At 39.0% G+C, this 15,626-nt stretch overlaps 1 protein-coding gene across 7 annotated transcripts in view; it reads left to right on the forward strand.

Moving 5' to 3' along the window:
* The window catches only part of Adgb (androglobin), a 102,582-nt gene that overhangs the window by 13,079 nt on the left and 73,877 nt on the right, over nucleotides 1–15,626 (forward strand). For 6 of the 7 annotated variants that reach the window (XM_040728118.1, XM_040728119.1, XM_040728123.1 and 3 more), the window contains exons 2-5: nucleotides 4,424–4,568; nucleotides 7,458–7,550; nucleotides 10,297–10,368; nucleotides 10,904–11,113. In XM_040728118.1, coding sequence (XP_040584052.1) covers nucleotides 4,424–4,568; nucleotides 7,458–7,550; nucleotides 10,297–10,368; nucleotides 10,904–11,113 — 520 coding nt within the window. The remainder of the gene's footprint in view (nucleotides 1–4,423; nucleotides 4,569–7,457; nucleotides 7,551–10,296; nucleotides 10,369–10,903; nucleotides 11,114–15,626) is intronic. The other variant, XM_040728124.1, reaches the window with a different exon arrangement.

Here is a 15,626-nt window from a genome sequence, read left to right on the forward strand (position 1 = left end):
TTTTCTCTTATCCTGAGGTAAATCGTTCAGCCTTTTTGTGTGTTTTGTGAAGAATTTGTTATAGTAAAGTCAATGTTAAAATGTTTGAATCTCATTGAAGATGTATATTTTTATCTTTTGAATAAGAATTTAATTGGATAATGACTTTAGCCCTGGAGATAAATAACTTTACCTTGATGTTGAAGAACACACTTTATTACTTTCTGTGCCTACTATTATTATGACTCTGAGATGGTTCTTCATTCCAGGTAATTTGATCACATATATTCTTGACTGTCATACGATCTATACTATATATGAGTGACCTGCATTTTCATTTAGTATTCTCAGACTCAGATTACCACCCCCTTACATCCTATTTAGTTTTTTAAAAAATGGTTAAGCTTAGATCTGAAAACCCATTTTTTATCAGTTCCACATATTTTTTCATAGGCATCTCTTCAACATTCTAATCTCTTTATTCCTTCTCCCACATTCTAACCCTCATCTTTCTGGGAATCTTAGTATGTCTGTGTTTAGACTATTTACCTGTCTACCTCACATTTTCTGTTTTTTCCTATGTAAATACCAGCTTTTAAAATCTACCTCCTAACATCCCCCCATAGTGGTATGTTATCTATTCTTTATGCTATTTTGTAATAATTACTTGAATGTAGGCAGATTTTTCAGTTCCTCCAGCTAGCTCCCAAATAACCACATGGAGACTTCTTATTAATTAAGAAAGCTCAGCCGATAGCTTAGGCTTGTTTCTAATTAGGACTTATAAGTTACATAAACCCACTTCTATTAATTTACCTTCTGCCTCATTACTTCACTACCTTTACTCTGTACTGCCCATGCTACTTTCCTTCTCCTCCATCTCTGTCCGTCAACTCTCCATGTCTCTGCCCTTCTTCCCAGCATCCTCTCTGCCCCCAAAATCCTGCCTAGCTATTGGCCATTCAGTATTTTTTTTATCAAATCAGTCTGAGTGACAAATCTTCACAGTGTACAGAAAGATTATTCCACAACACTTGAACTTCTGTTCACACCTGAATTTTTGTCCAATACCTTGCCAATCTCACAGCACTTCCTTTATCTTTTTTGAGAATTCTAATTGCACTTGTTTTAAAGACTTTGATTTGATTCCTTTCTTTTGAGATGCTGACTGTTCCAAGATTTACATTTTGCCCTTTTCTCGTGGTTTTTATTCATATCTTGTAGACATTCTGAGGTCATGCACTTGATTCCTGCCTTGCGGTTGCTATAGTTTTCTGGGCTGATGAGGCTCCAAACAACTGCTGAAGCCAGTTTGTCCACACTCACAAGAGGACATGATAGTCATCACAGTGCTGGATAATACGTAATCAGTTGACAAATAGATGCTTTTTGGAGCTACCTGAAAAATATTCCTCTCCTTCTGAGCCCTAGTCTTTCTCCAGAAACCAAAGACCTTGTTACAACTGAGTTACAACATAGCTAATGGACCAGCAGAGCTCCCAGCACTGTCTTCCAACTTCAGAACAGTCCTTTCTGATGAATGGGCACATTAACCACATTTTAAAGTTTTACTACAACTCCACCTTCACCCAAATCTTACTTCTAGAATCTTGAGTTCTCTGCATATGGAAGATATTATCCCTGATGTTATACCTCTAGTGAAAGTCTGTCTCCACTCAAGTTGCCCATTCTATTATACTATAAACTACAGGGAGTGCAATAACAGATTTAGTTCTAGGCTAAGAGCTTACAAGTGACTAGTCCTTTTGTTCCCTTTGACACCTCCTTCTCTCTTCCTGGCACTAGTAGCTAGATTTCCAGATCTTCAAGCTCCAAGTACCACTGTTTGAATCCATATCCCATTGACTACTTATGTTTCATCCCACAATTCACCACAACTAATTCTTCCATTAATCAGGACACTGAGCATTCTCAATCACATAACAGAGCACCACTTCCTCATGCCTGCTGCTCTCTTTCTTCTCCAGGGTACCTTTCACAGGGTAACATTTCTACTATGGGAGCCAGCTTTTCATTCATTCAGTTAACTGCTGGGCTTTTGTTGTTGTTATTGTTCTGTTTTTATTTTTATTGTTTTTTTAGTATCCTACTCTGAACATTTTAAATAGCCAGAGTTTATGTTATAAATCTTCTCCATCAACTTGTAATAAACATTTCCATCAAATGCATTTATATTTGAATTCTTGGTACAGCATGTGATTTTAATGTTATGATATCATCTAGTAGTATTTAAGTGTGTTATTAGAGAATTAAGTAACTGTGAATCAGTCTTAGTTTTGATATTATGGATTTGAATTTTCCAAAATTTGGTAACATGATTTTTTTTAGTATTACAAGTTCCTAAATCTTCCTTTGTTGTGGAGTCACTAAGAGCACTTGCTGCTCTTGCAGTGGACAAGGGTTCTGCTCCCATCCCTACATGGTGGCTCAACCAACTCTAACTCCAGTTCCAGGAGATCCAATGCCCTCTTCTGACTTCCACAGACACCAGGCATGTGCTACACATACATACATTCACTATGGTAAAACGCTCATACAATTAACATTTTAAAACTATAACACATATTTTTAAAATGTTCTTGGTCTCAGAATGGATGAGACCAGGCACAATGTCCTTTGAATACTTAAAAGGATTACATCTACACTAGAGCAGCTGCCAAATTCTGCCAGCCAACTTCAAAGCCATACACACTGAGCTGGGGAATTCATAATCAGCCTTTACAAGGATATTCGAAGTCCTCAGTATATTTGACCTTGGGCTGGACTTGAACATTATTTTTCATGTTTACCTAACACTACAAGTGATACCATTGACTAGTTTGACACCATTAAATAAAACCTTTTAAAACAGTTTTCAGTATAATTGAAAACATTTGATGTGTTTCTGGGAAAGGCAGCCAATCAATTACAAAGCAACCATGAAGGGGCCTGGTCTAGGAGACCAGGCAGAGACAGCTGGGACACAGCAGCGCAAAAGTGCAAGCTCCTTAACCAGAAGTGTGAACAACTCCAGGCAGGGAGAGATGAGGAAACTTCCGGAACCCTTGAGCATGGCAATGGGAAGTTCTGCTTGAAGTTCCACTCACCCACTGGCTCAAGGTTGCTGTGGGGAGGGACATGTCACCACCCAGGCAGAAATGATTGCTAAACATTTTCTCTATCTCCTCTGATAAAATAAATGACCCGGTTTGAATCTGCACCATTCTTGCTTTTCAGAGGGTTTGGGTGAAAGCACAGGTCTGCAAACCTTGGTGGAAGCCAACCTCGGGTTCCCAGTTCTTCCGAGGAAAACGGTTGGCTTTAGCATAAGCAGCATGGGCCGGTGGAAGGGACTACCAAGACAACAGTGAGCACAGAAACTATTTACTGAGGGGCCCAGAGTACCCAAGAAGATAAAGTGTGAGTCCCAGACCACACCAGGCACCATCAGGGGTAATCTTGTGGGACAGAGCCTAGGACAGGCCCTGCTAGCTAGCTCATGGGACACACTGAGTGTCTGGGCAGCAGTCTATTTTGAGCCTCTGGGGTGCTTGCAAGGCCCCACTCCCACAATGACTTCTCTACATGGAGTCTTTCTATTTCCCTTAGGGGCCTCCACATGTACCAGGCAGAGATGGGCCTAGGAAGGAAAAAAGATCTTGGCAATTACAAGACAGAAATTAGGAGACAGAAGATGTGCATGATTTATAGCAACAATGAAACCTACCATAGTTTTGTTGATAAAAACAAAAGGCTTTAAAACCAAAATCCACAAATTTGAAATTCCAAATTATTGATGCTTAGTTAAATGAAACATGTAATAGAAAATGGATATTGTGCAGTCATTAAAATAATAGATAAGTAAAAATACATAAGTAGTTAGAGACATATGACTTACATAAGAATAGACTGAAAACAATGTGTACACTGATTTCATTTTTAATGAAAAATTACAGTTTTCACGTTGATCTGATGGCAATAGGCAATGCGGAACTCAAGACAAGTACTTTTTATTTAAACAGCTTTTTGAAAATCAAAATAACGATCGCTTGCTACATTTACATGTGGAGAAGCCAAAACATATTTGTGGGCATATTCCAAAATCTATTACTCTTGTAAGAAACTCTCCTTGAACATGAACTATGTTTAAGTTATTTTATGCTAATGTGAAACTGGGTATTTCTCTATAAGCACAAATTTTGGGCTGTCTTGTATTAGTTAGTAGGGACAAATGTTTAAAATTGGCTTGTGAACGGATCTCTTTGGGGGTTCTTTCTGTCTCTAGAGGTGTCATGTCAACAGTATCTGACTGACAAGTATACACAATACACTCTAATGATAAGATAGTTCAGCTTATGCCATGCAGTTAATTCTTAGTTTTATCTTGGAGATTTTCTTTAAGACTCTTCAACCCTCCCTGTCTCAACTCTTTCCCTTTTGGCAGCAATGTACCACCAGGTTCAGGGGAACAGAAGAAGGGGAAGTTCCCGATCTGGCCAGAGTGGAGCGAGGCAGATATAAATGCCGAAAAGTGGGATGCAGGCAAAGGAGTAAAGGAGAAGGACAAGACGGGCAAGAGCCCCATCTTTGTAAGTAGGATGTCTGAGGCTTGCAGACGGATGGGGGTGGCTTTGTTTTCCAGTCCAGGAGAGAGAGGCCAGGGCCTAGCACATGCTCCACAAGTTCTGCCCCTAAGCTGTAACTCCCCAGCTCATTAATAATGGGATACACCTGTCAGCATAAGTTTACACTCCTCCTTTCTACAATCTCCATTCCAAAGGGAAAGCTTTTCTTTTGGCCTTGATCCCTTCCCCTGCCTTGTTTTCCCAACCTTTATCCTGGAGAAATGGGTGGGGAGAAATATAATTGAATCCTCGTGAAATAAAAGGGAAAATGAGAGATAAGTGACTTGGCTTGGCAACTGGTTTTGGACGCTAGGAAACCCAGTATTTGACTTTGTAGCAAAGTCCCACAGTACCTGCCATAGCGTTTGATGTTCAGCCTTTGTCTAACATGAGATGCTACAAAATGAAACAGACACTTAGCTACCATTCCAGTCTCTGTTTTTCCTCCCACCTTCCACACAGACTTGTTTTTGTCTGAATAGTACAGATACATCCTAGAATCTGATTTTCAAGATAGTTTCCACTATCACTGGATAAAGGCGCTCCAAGCTCCTAAAAAGCATTTTTTTGTCGTCTGTCAGAGTTTTCAAGCACTGTTGCCCTTCCCTCCCTGAAGTTTCTCCATACTTTGGATTGACTCATCAGGTTGCTTCATCGCTCTATTGCTTAACTGTGGGTTTGCCCAATCTAGCATACTGCTGTAACATCCGAAAGATACACATGCTAACAGAGACACACATCCACACACAAGCAAGCACCGGTAAAGTTTTCAATGGCTGTCAAATATTATAATACTTGACCTTCATTTGAGCTCAAATGGTTCACAGGCCCTTGATATTTGAAAGATACATCCATTTTAGATATGGTGCCAAGAATGCGTTGCCCAACACATTGTTAATGAAATCAGTAATTAATTGCCTTTTAATTGCCTTTACTACATACCTTTTGTGAACCAGTCACTGAGATTCTACATCGGTTTCACAGAATTTAAATGTTAACATTTACCATTTCAGAGTGTTCTATGCAAATAAAGACATCATAGGTTAGTCTAACCATTCTGGTCACTTAGCATGTATTTCAAAAATTTGGGCTAAGGATACTTTTAAGTGAATCTCACCAATAGTCCACAATCAAATTTTACTTAACAGTCAAGGTTCTGTCAAGGATGTATGCCATTCTTTTAGATATTTTTCTTTTATGGAAAAATGAAATTTTTTTCACATCACATATACTGATTATGGTTTCCTCTTACCCCACTTCCTGTCTGGATCCTCCCAGGTTCTGTCTCTCATTAGAAAGCAAGCATGCTTCTATGGGATGATAATAAAATAAAATATAATGTAGGTATCTATTTTTTTAGCTTAGGGGAATTATCTCCTATGAATTCTTTGAAAATACTGTCTGTATCTTTGATATGAGTTTCTTCTTCTTCCTGTATTCATATTATTCTTTGATTTGGTCTTTTTGTAGTGTCATGGATTTCCTACAAATTTTGTTATAGGATTTTTAGGGGTTTCACATTTTCTTTGACCACAGTATCCATTTTCTCCATGGTGTCTTCAATGCCTGAGATCCTTTCTCCCATCTCTTGTGTACTGTTGACAAGCCTTGCCTCTGAGGTTCCTACTTGAGTCCCTAATTTGTTTATTTTCAGATTTCTCTAGTTTGGGTTTTCTTTATTGATTTATTTCTACTTTCAGGCTTTGACCTATTTTACTCACTTCTGTCTACTTCCTGTTTGTGTGTTTATAGATTTCTTTAAAAGGAGTTACTTGCTTTGTCTTTAAAGAGCTCTGTTATATTCATGAAGTCTTTAGAATCTTTGTATGTGTTTCAACTATGTTGCAGTACTCAGGGTCTGCTGTAGGACAGCTAGGCTCTAGCTGAGACATAGTGTCCTAGCTGCTATTGTGTTTTTATGGCATGGGTCTCTTGGAAGATTAGATATCTGTTTTTTTCTTTGCTGGGGAAGTGTTGTGTTCCTTGCTTTATATTGCCCTGTCTGGTTCTTAGAAGGTGGGTGCAGCCTGGTGGGAAATTCTTCTGGTCTTCTGATAGATATGATCCCTGGGGGAAAATGTGTTTCTAAGTATGGGGAGCTGACACTGAGGAATGGAGGTGGCCTCGGAGGAGAAGCTGAGGGAGGAGGGTCTCAGAGGAGAGGCTGATTCACAGGAGGAAGGAAAGCAGGATATTCCACCAGGATCTGCTTCGTGCCCTGTGTTATAATTTAAGAAAAGTGACACATGAGAGAAAGACATGACAGGGTTCAAGCAGCAGTTTTGTTATTTTTGTTTTTGTTTTAATTAGGGAAAGGGATCATAAAAAGGGGAAATGGAAGTAGGGAGGCCAGCTTCTGGAGACAGAAGCAGCAGAGAGAGGAAAGAGGGGGAGAGAGAGAGGAGCTTAGGAGGTGGGCAGAGCCCTTTTAAAGGGAACATAGTGAATATGCACAGGTGGTGCTCTTAGTGGCTGCAGCTGAGGGCATGTCCTGTCAGAACCCCAAGGACAGGCCAGGGCAGATGCCTGAATAGTAACACCCTGGGAATAGAGGCACAGAGTGAGCAGGGGCCACAGCAGGCACTCTGCTGCACAGCTGGGGATGGGACTTGTGGGTTGGATTTGGAGGACTGGGAAGTAAATATCTGTAGTTTGCCTAGTTGCTTCCCTGGCCATTTTGAATTTCAATATTCAAATATTCAACAAGGCGTTTCTGAAGACAAACACACACATCTCTACAAATGCTTCTGTATTGATCTAACATTTGTATTAGTTGGTTTTTATTAAGATTGAATTTGTATTATAATACAGCCACATTAAAAAAAGCTCAATTTAATTTTATTTTTCATTTAGCACTTTTTTGAAGATCCTGAAGGAAAGATTGAATTACCACCATCATTGAAAGTCTTTTCCTGGAAACGTCCACAAGATTTTATATTTAGCCGAGTAAGAATTATTTTCACTATTGAATGAAATACTTTTTCCTAAATGATGGGATATCTTAATGGCCAAACTTTGCATTCTTCAAGTAATTTACAGTGTTTTTCCTGTGATATACAGCAAAAATAATTGCATTTTAGCCTCTAACTCAGAAGTTCTTACTTGTCAGTATATTTTAATAATTCCTTTATTGGTAGAACTATGGAGATGGCTCCTTGGTCAGGTGCTTTCTGTGCAAGCATAAGGGCATGGGTTCAATCCCCAGAACCCATTTTCACCTGGATATGGCAGTATTGCTTGTAAACACCACACTGGAGATGGCTACATAGGCTAATCTCTGGGGCTCACTAGCCAACCAGCCTAGCTGAGTTGGTGCATTTCAGGTAAAAGTAAAACCCTGACTCAAAAGCCAGATGGAGAATGTCTGAGGAAGACACACGAAGTTGCTCTCTTGCTCGCTACATGTCCCACCCAGGCGTTACAACAAACATACATGGGCAGGCACATTCGCACATGAACACACACGCTCACACACACACACACACACACACACACACACACACACACACGCAGGCACGGGAATAGAATAGTAAAATTTCTTGTATAGATTTCAAGGAGATTACTGTGTTTAGGTTTTTCAGGATTGATTTTTCTACTTCTATCCTAAATGTCAAATCATAACAGAAAATGTTGCACCAAGTTATTTGTATTTCTGACTAGCAGATTTGCTACACTCTGCATCTCAGTGTGAAATCACAGGGCATGAAGGTCTCTTTCCTCCAGTGTTTATTATAATTAATTTTCCAGTCCAGGAGATTTGCACATGGGTTCCCATCTTCCAGGGACCCTCCAAGCATCCTCCAAAGTCTGTCTCCATCTCTAGACTCCATGTTCAGTCAGTTGAATCATACATTTGTGGAGACACCTTCATTTTAAACAGCTCTCACATACTTTAGATCCTCTATTCTAATACCTTAATAGCCACATTAATTTGAGTGTATTTCTTGTCTGCAGGGTTTTAATTATCACTAATGCTTTTCCCTTGCTGATTTTCTTACTGTTTTCATTGAATGCATAGAGCACCAGTAGGGTAAACTAATTAGTACCAGTCAAATAGTTTGTAATGGAGCTAGTTCTTGTGCACATTTGAGTCTATTGAGTCTCTGTTTCAACACAAAGTAGTTTCTATCCTCAAAGTGTTAGCCTTCATCAGTGTTGGTACCAATGCAGGGAAATATAAGTCAGTCCTCTTACTAATTGAAAAAAAGCTGTTTCTACATTCAAAGTGATTCACTAAAACAACAGTGTCTTTCGAATACTTCCCTATAAGACATTTCAAGTAAGTCCATTATGTACAAAACAAGCTTCTAAATCAATTTTAATTTTGAGCAAAAATGACATGACTACAAATTCTGCTGTTCACATAATTCACTTGACATTGATAGGTCTTTAGTATATCATATTCTGCTTACTGTAAATTCATCATTGATGTCCCATGAAAAAAAATGGTTTTATAAACTGAATAAATAGATTGCTTTTTTTGTTTGTTTTTTTCTACGAGACAGGGGTTCTCTGTATTGTTTTGGAGGCTGTCGGTCCAGCCCGGCCTCGAACTCACAGAGACCCGCCTGCCTCTGCCTCCTGAGTGCTGGGATTAAAGGCGTGAGCCACCACTGCCCAGCATAAATAGATGTTTTAAGAACAATTTCCTCTACTTTTTAGTAGACAGTGGGTCTAAGAGTTAAATTTGTATAAAAAACAAATTCAGTCTTCCCTGTGTAACCTCTCTACCTCTGTGCATCATAACAGGCTATCCGCCTGCATGCCACTAGTGGCCCTTCACAGAGGTTCCTCTCTTGATAGATCATTCTAGAATGGGGCCCAGAGCATCCAGAAGTGAAAGTCTAACTAAGGAAATACCTAGGTGTCAAGATTTGATGTATAGACTCACAATAAGAATCATTAAGTATACTCATAAGTAAGGTTAAAGCAAACAAAACAATCCTGTAAAATAATGACCTTCTTGTATAAGATTTGGTCTATGACACCTTCCTTCCCTCCAGCTGTTTCATGAAGCTAATCTCATTTTTTCTTTTGTTTTTTAAATTGCAAAATTCCCTTTCCTCTCTCCAAACACTTCCGTATGCCTCTTTTTACTAGTCGCTGTTATATGCATATATGCATATGTATATACATATATATTCCCAACTGTGATGTTGCTCCTATGTATGCTTTTCAGTGAAATAGTTTAAAGAAAGGTCCAATTGTCCTGACCCCACCTCCTCCCCCTGGGAGCCACATTTTCCTGCAAACAAATGGCTCTTCAGTACTCTTGGTAGCAGGGTTTTTTTCCACAACACCTAAAAGGGGCCCTCTTCCCTGATGACAAAGGGTCCTGATCTGTACAAATAGTTTGAGTCCTCTGAAAAAAATGGCCTTGTGTGATGTTTTATAAGATCAAAGTTTACATTGTAAAACCTGCACCTGGTGATGGAATTCCAGTCTTTGACTTTAAAGACACTGTCCTGCTTTGTCTGGCTTTCGACAGTTTTCCCAGGCACTAGAAGACTGGATGTATTTGCTATTGGCTTAGTAAAGTGTGGTGATCTGAAACATTCTGGAGTAGATTATATCATTCTGGACTTTTGGTAATAGACTACTTCTCCCACAAAACTGTCTTTTAATAACTTAGGTACCTTTTACCTTATTTTTTCAAACAATTAAATACCTATGTCTATATTTGTAATTTCAGACTCCTGTAGTTGTGAAAAATGAAATGACATTTGACTTGTTTTCACCAAATGAACATTTACTCTGCAGTGAGGTAGGTAGGGCCACAGGGCCCACTGTTCCATTGAGGAATGTCTTCCAGTCCTGTCTACACAAACAGATCCCGGACAGACATTGTCAACACAGTCTTGTTCACCTTTAAGTCATGATATGATGGATTGGACGAGGGGGGGATTTTTCATTTTTCCAACTTCTTTGAAGTATAGCTGTAATTCAAAATTGTATCTATTTATATTTTTATAGATTATAATCTTAGTGACTAAATATATATACACAGTATATATACACATATACACAGAGAGACACACATATGCTTCTAATTCAAGGTCAGTAAAAATTCACCATTTTAGGTCTTTTAATACCTATTGTTGCTCTGTCTCATTGAAACAAAACCAAGACCTATGATTTTTTTTCTGTAGCTCAGAAATAAAAATGAAGAAAATACTATATGTAAAATTTATTATTACTCTTGGAAACATATTTTTACCATAGTTCACTTAGAACTGCAGTACCCATTATTTAAAAAGGCATCCTATAAATACTCATGGCTTTTGTTGTGTTGTGTTCAGCTTATGAGGTGGATCATCAGTGAAATCTATGCTGTGTGGAAGATATTCAATGGAGGGATTCTAAACAATTACAATAAAGGAAATTCGGGAGAACTTCCCATGCTGCTCTGGAAACCCTGGGAACACATATACTCTCTCTGCAAGGCCGTGAAGGGTCACATGCCTTTGTTTAACAGCTATGGGAAGTATGTTGTGAAGCTTTACTGGATGGTAAGTCATTCACGCTGCTGTGCCTTTGACTTCCTCTCTCCTTCCTATTAAAAAAAGAGACGAGAATTAAAAAAAAGAAAACTGTTATTTTCCGTATGCAATCCCAGATATTCTCTAAGAAGGTTCGCCTTCTGTGGGTTACAGGTAGGGATGTGGGTAGGCAGTCAGACTGAATGTGGAGTTCAGTGATTTGCAGTGGTTCTTCATTGGTCTCATCCAAAGATCAGCTTGCAGGGTTGTTGGTCAGCACGCAGGCACTGAAACTCAGCGATTTCCACGTGGGTTGCTTTTACCACCGTGCTGTAGATTAATGTCTACTTGCTTTTCCAGTTGATAGAAGTCTGTTGTCTCTCAGCGAGGGAAGAACTTCTACCCTTTCCAAGCAACCCCAAGCTGGGAGGGTCCATCCACACCAGCGTGTACATGTTGCCATTAGCAGAGACTGAGTAAATTCTTTCTGACGAAATAATCTGCCCCCCTTTCCAGTCCACTTAGAGACACAAATCTTTCTATGTTTTGATTTTGAAACTTCCAGTTCTCGTGCAATACTCATACTCGTCTATCCTTTGCTTCTTCCTGGAAAGATTTAGAAACATGATCCTAAAAAGAGCCTTCGCTTGTTTCTGCTGATTCCATGTGATCTGCGGCAGGCACAATTTTGCGCTCAGTTGATGTTCTGCCCTGCCATGCTTCCTTTTCACTCTGAGAGCGATTTCTTTTCCCTGCCTTGTTACATTCTTTTCCTTCTTCTCTCGGGTCCCTCGGAGCCTTTAACCTCATGACTTCTTGGAGGCAATCCATCTCCTTGGGACCTTTAATAGTTAAGATTCTGATTTTTAAAAACTGTATTTAGTGATGTAGGCCTGCTATCCCCAAGACTCAAGAGACTAAAGCAGGAGGTCCAGAAGTTCAAGGCTTGTCTGGGCTGCGGCTTAGGTTCAAGGCTAGCATGGGCAAATACTAAAAAGTTAAAGCAAACAAACAAAACCAATTAATTATATGGCTAAATGGTAGACTGTTTGACTGCATCTGGGTCTAATCTCCAGTACTTAGAACATCAAGTAAGTAATTAATTGTGATTTTCATCCCAGGGCATTATTTCTCAGCAAAGCATTCACATTACATTACCCTGGATTCTCAGTTAGTCGTCCAAGGCTTCTTGAAATCAGCGAGATAGAATGCGTTCTGGGTCACACTGAGAACAGAACTGAACAGAAAGGCGAGAGATTGGTTTCCTCTTCCATCTGGCTATAATGACAGGAAGCAGGATACACCACGTCTTTCCATCTACTTCCCAGTTTCCATATTGCTTTGACTCCCAGGAGGAGAGAGAGAAGCAATTAAGCTGTTGTTCCCCACTTGAAATACAGCCCGCTGTGGGCAGCCTCCCTCTGTCTCTGAACTTACATTGCTTAGGATACGCAGATAACATGTACAGCGAGACTAATAATCTCCCCTCCCCAGTTGTTAACAATGTATTGATGTGAAAATTGTTTGTCTTCCTCACTAAGCTTTATAGTTTCATTCACACAGTACAGCAAAACCCCAGCACAAACATGTGGGCGCCTCAAATCCCTGCTTCCCACCGCCCGCCCCTCACCTTGGCCAGCTGACCCTGCTTGCAGGAGCCGAGGCTGCAATATTGTTTTGTTTCGTGCTACATTGTTTTGAGGCTGAGTCTTATTTGCACTGGCTGTCTTTGAACTCACAATGTAGGATAGCCTTGGAGTGTCCTGTCCTCATCTCCCATCTGCTGGAATAGCTCTGCCAGTCACCAAGTGGCACTTATAATCCTGCTTTTAAAATAAATTGTCAATAGTATTTTTATTAATTAAACTTAATGAACAATGCATTTAAGATATTAAACAATGACAATATCAAATGCTTCTATGGACATAAGAGCAAATGCATGCAAATGTGTATTAAATCCATTAATAAATGCTTAAGCTGCACAAGAGAAGCTTTGTGTGTGTCTTGTTTCTAGTATTTCTGCACATGAAATTACTCCATTATGAATGTGAAAATGTTCATTTTGATAAGTATATTCCAATTACTGATTTCAGTTTGGGTTTAGAAGTCATTTATACCATATAGAATCACAAATTAATTTGCCATTTTATTCTTTGTTACCATTCTTATTTTGCAATTTGTTTACCTATTCTGACTTTCTGTGTTTCTCTTGAGTGTCTTTGGGATTGTTTCAGTTTTTCTATCTTTTTTTGGTTTTTCATATACTCTGTATATTTATTCTTCCAGAAATTAAAATTTATATAGAAAGCTTTACATAGCTCTTAATAGCAACATTCTATCACTTGCATTCACATCTAAATACTTTGCCACTGTTTCAGACATCTCCCCTTTCTGAGATAGTTTTCTTAAATATTTTCTGAATATCCTGAAAATGTCATCATAAAATTCTTAAAGATTTATTTTATTTTTAGTAAAGTTTATGTTTCTCCCTCTGCTGTGTGTGTGTGTGTGTGTGTGTGTGTGTGTGTGTGTGTGTGTACATGTGTATGCAGGTGCCATGGAGGACAGAAGAAAGTGTAAGATATTCTGGATCTGGAATTACAGGCTGTAATTCCTGTGAGTTGCCTGGTGTAGGTGCCAAGAACAGAACTCTAGTCTTCATGATTGAGTAGCAAGGGATTTACCTCACTTTCCCTCCAGACCCCATCATAAATTTGGCTTTAGTATTTCAATAGAATTTTAAAAGATCCAGAGAACAACACTCTCTCATCTTGCCTAGGTGTTAATTCTGGCCTCCATGGGCATGCTTATAGAAGGAAGACAGCATAAACCCATAGTCATTTACCTACAACTTAATTGTGGAAAATATTAAAATTTGAATATGGTAATATGCTAAAATATTTTCATAATTTATATTTGTAGTTTTATTTATTCCAGTAATTTATATTTATAAATGTATATTGCTTATTTTTTGTATCACAGCAAGAGAAATACCTTAAAGAAGTGATTACAAGAGGAAAGATTTACTTTAACTCACTATTTCAGAGGGATCAGCCCACTGGTAGGAGGGAATGGGGGAGCAAAGCAGACCATACCATGATGGGCAAATAAGAGGAGAAGGGAATGCTGCCTTTGGTTGTCTTCTCCTTTCCCCCTCTTTGATGCTACCCATACCCTCCCATTCAGTACCACCTACATCGAGGTGGATTTTGTCATTTTCTTTGGAAACATCTGCTTTAGCACATTCACAGGTGTGCCTAACTAAGCTCCCAAGTGATTCTAATCCTAGATGAGTTGTCAATGAAGGTTAATAATCACAGAGGATGCATCTTTTTTTTTTGTTTTGTTTCTGTTTTACGAGACAGGGTTTCTCTGTATTATTTTGGGGGCTGTCGGTCCAGCCTGGCCTCAAACTCACAGAGATCCGCCTGCCTCTGCCTCCCGAGTGCTGGGATTAAAGGAAAGGCTTGCGCCACCACCGCCCGGCTGAGGATGCCTCTTTAAAAGTATCTTTAAAACTTAAAAATTTTGAGATTTTCAAAGAAGTGATAAGGTGCTAATAAACATTTTCCACTAAGAGCACCACCTGTGCATATTCACTATGTTCCCCTTTAAAAGGGCCCTGCCCACCTCCCATCCCCCATTTCTCTCTATTTTTTCTCTTTCTGTCTGTCTGTTCCTCTCTCTCTCTCTCTCTCTCTCTCTCTCTCTCTCTCTCTCTCTCTCTCTCTCTCTCTTTCCCCCCTCTGTTTTCCTTTCCCCTCCTCTCTCCTGCTGATCCTCTCTGGAGGAAGCTGGTTTTCTCCCTTCCCTTTCCCCTTTTTAAGATCCCTTTCCCTAGTTAAAACAAAACAAAACAAAAACTTCTGCTTGAACCCTGTCACATGGCATCTTTCTCTTACATGCTACTTTTCTTAAATTACAACACCAACAACAGAAATTGCTGGATGTCCAAGTAACAAGATGCTTATATAACCTCATATGACACAAGAGAATTCAAATTTTTATCCATTTATAATGATATAAGTAGTTTCATGAATTCCCAACCCTCACATTTTAATAACCTCCCAAAGGCCTCACCCCTAGCACCAACATTTTGGCTGTCAAAATTACAACATAATTTTTTAGGTCAAAGTAACCATCTCTAGAAATTACCTATGTATACCCAAATACATGAAATGTTTGAGGAAGGGGGTCAACCATAGTATAATATCCATGTATCAAAACATTAGCAGGAGGACAGTTAGAAGTCCAGTCAAATTATACTTTAGAAACGTATACAATACTGAATGTTCACCATGTGTTATAATAGACTTTCTATGCAGTAGACTTTTTGAAATATAATTGCATACAATGTGGTTCAATAATCAAAGCATTCTTAGTTGAAAAATGTTTTGGAGCTTCTGGCTAGAGAGGGTACTATTGAACTGCTTTAGTATAATTATCAAGGATAGTTTAAAATTCTTCTTTCATGGATTCTAGTTGGCCACTTCAAAACTTGATTTGCAATCAAAACGTGAGAGGGGTCTTACCACTGTTATTC

The sequence above is a fragment of the Mesocricetus auratus genome, unplaced genomic scaffold (assembly GCF_017639785.1).
Source record: "Mesocricetus auratus isolate SY011 unplaced genomic scaffold, BCM_Maur_2.0 Super-Scaffold_100018, whole genome shotgun sequence".
Lineage (NCBI taxonomy): Eukaryota > Metazoa > Chordata > Mammalia > Rodentia > Cricetidae > Mesocricetus > Mesocricetus auratus.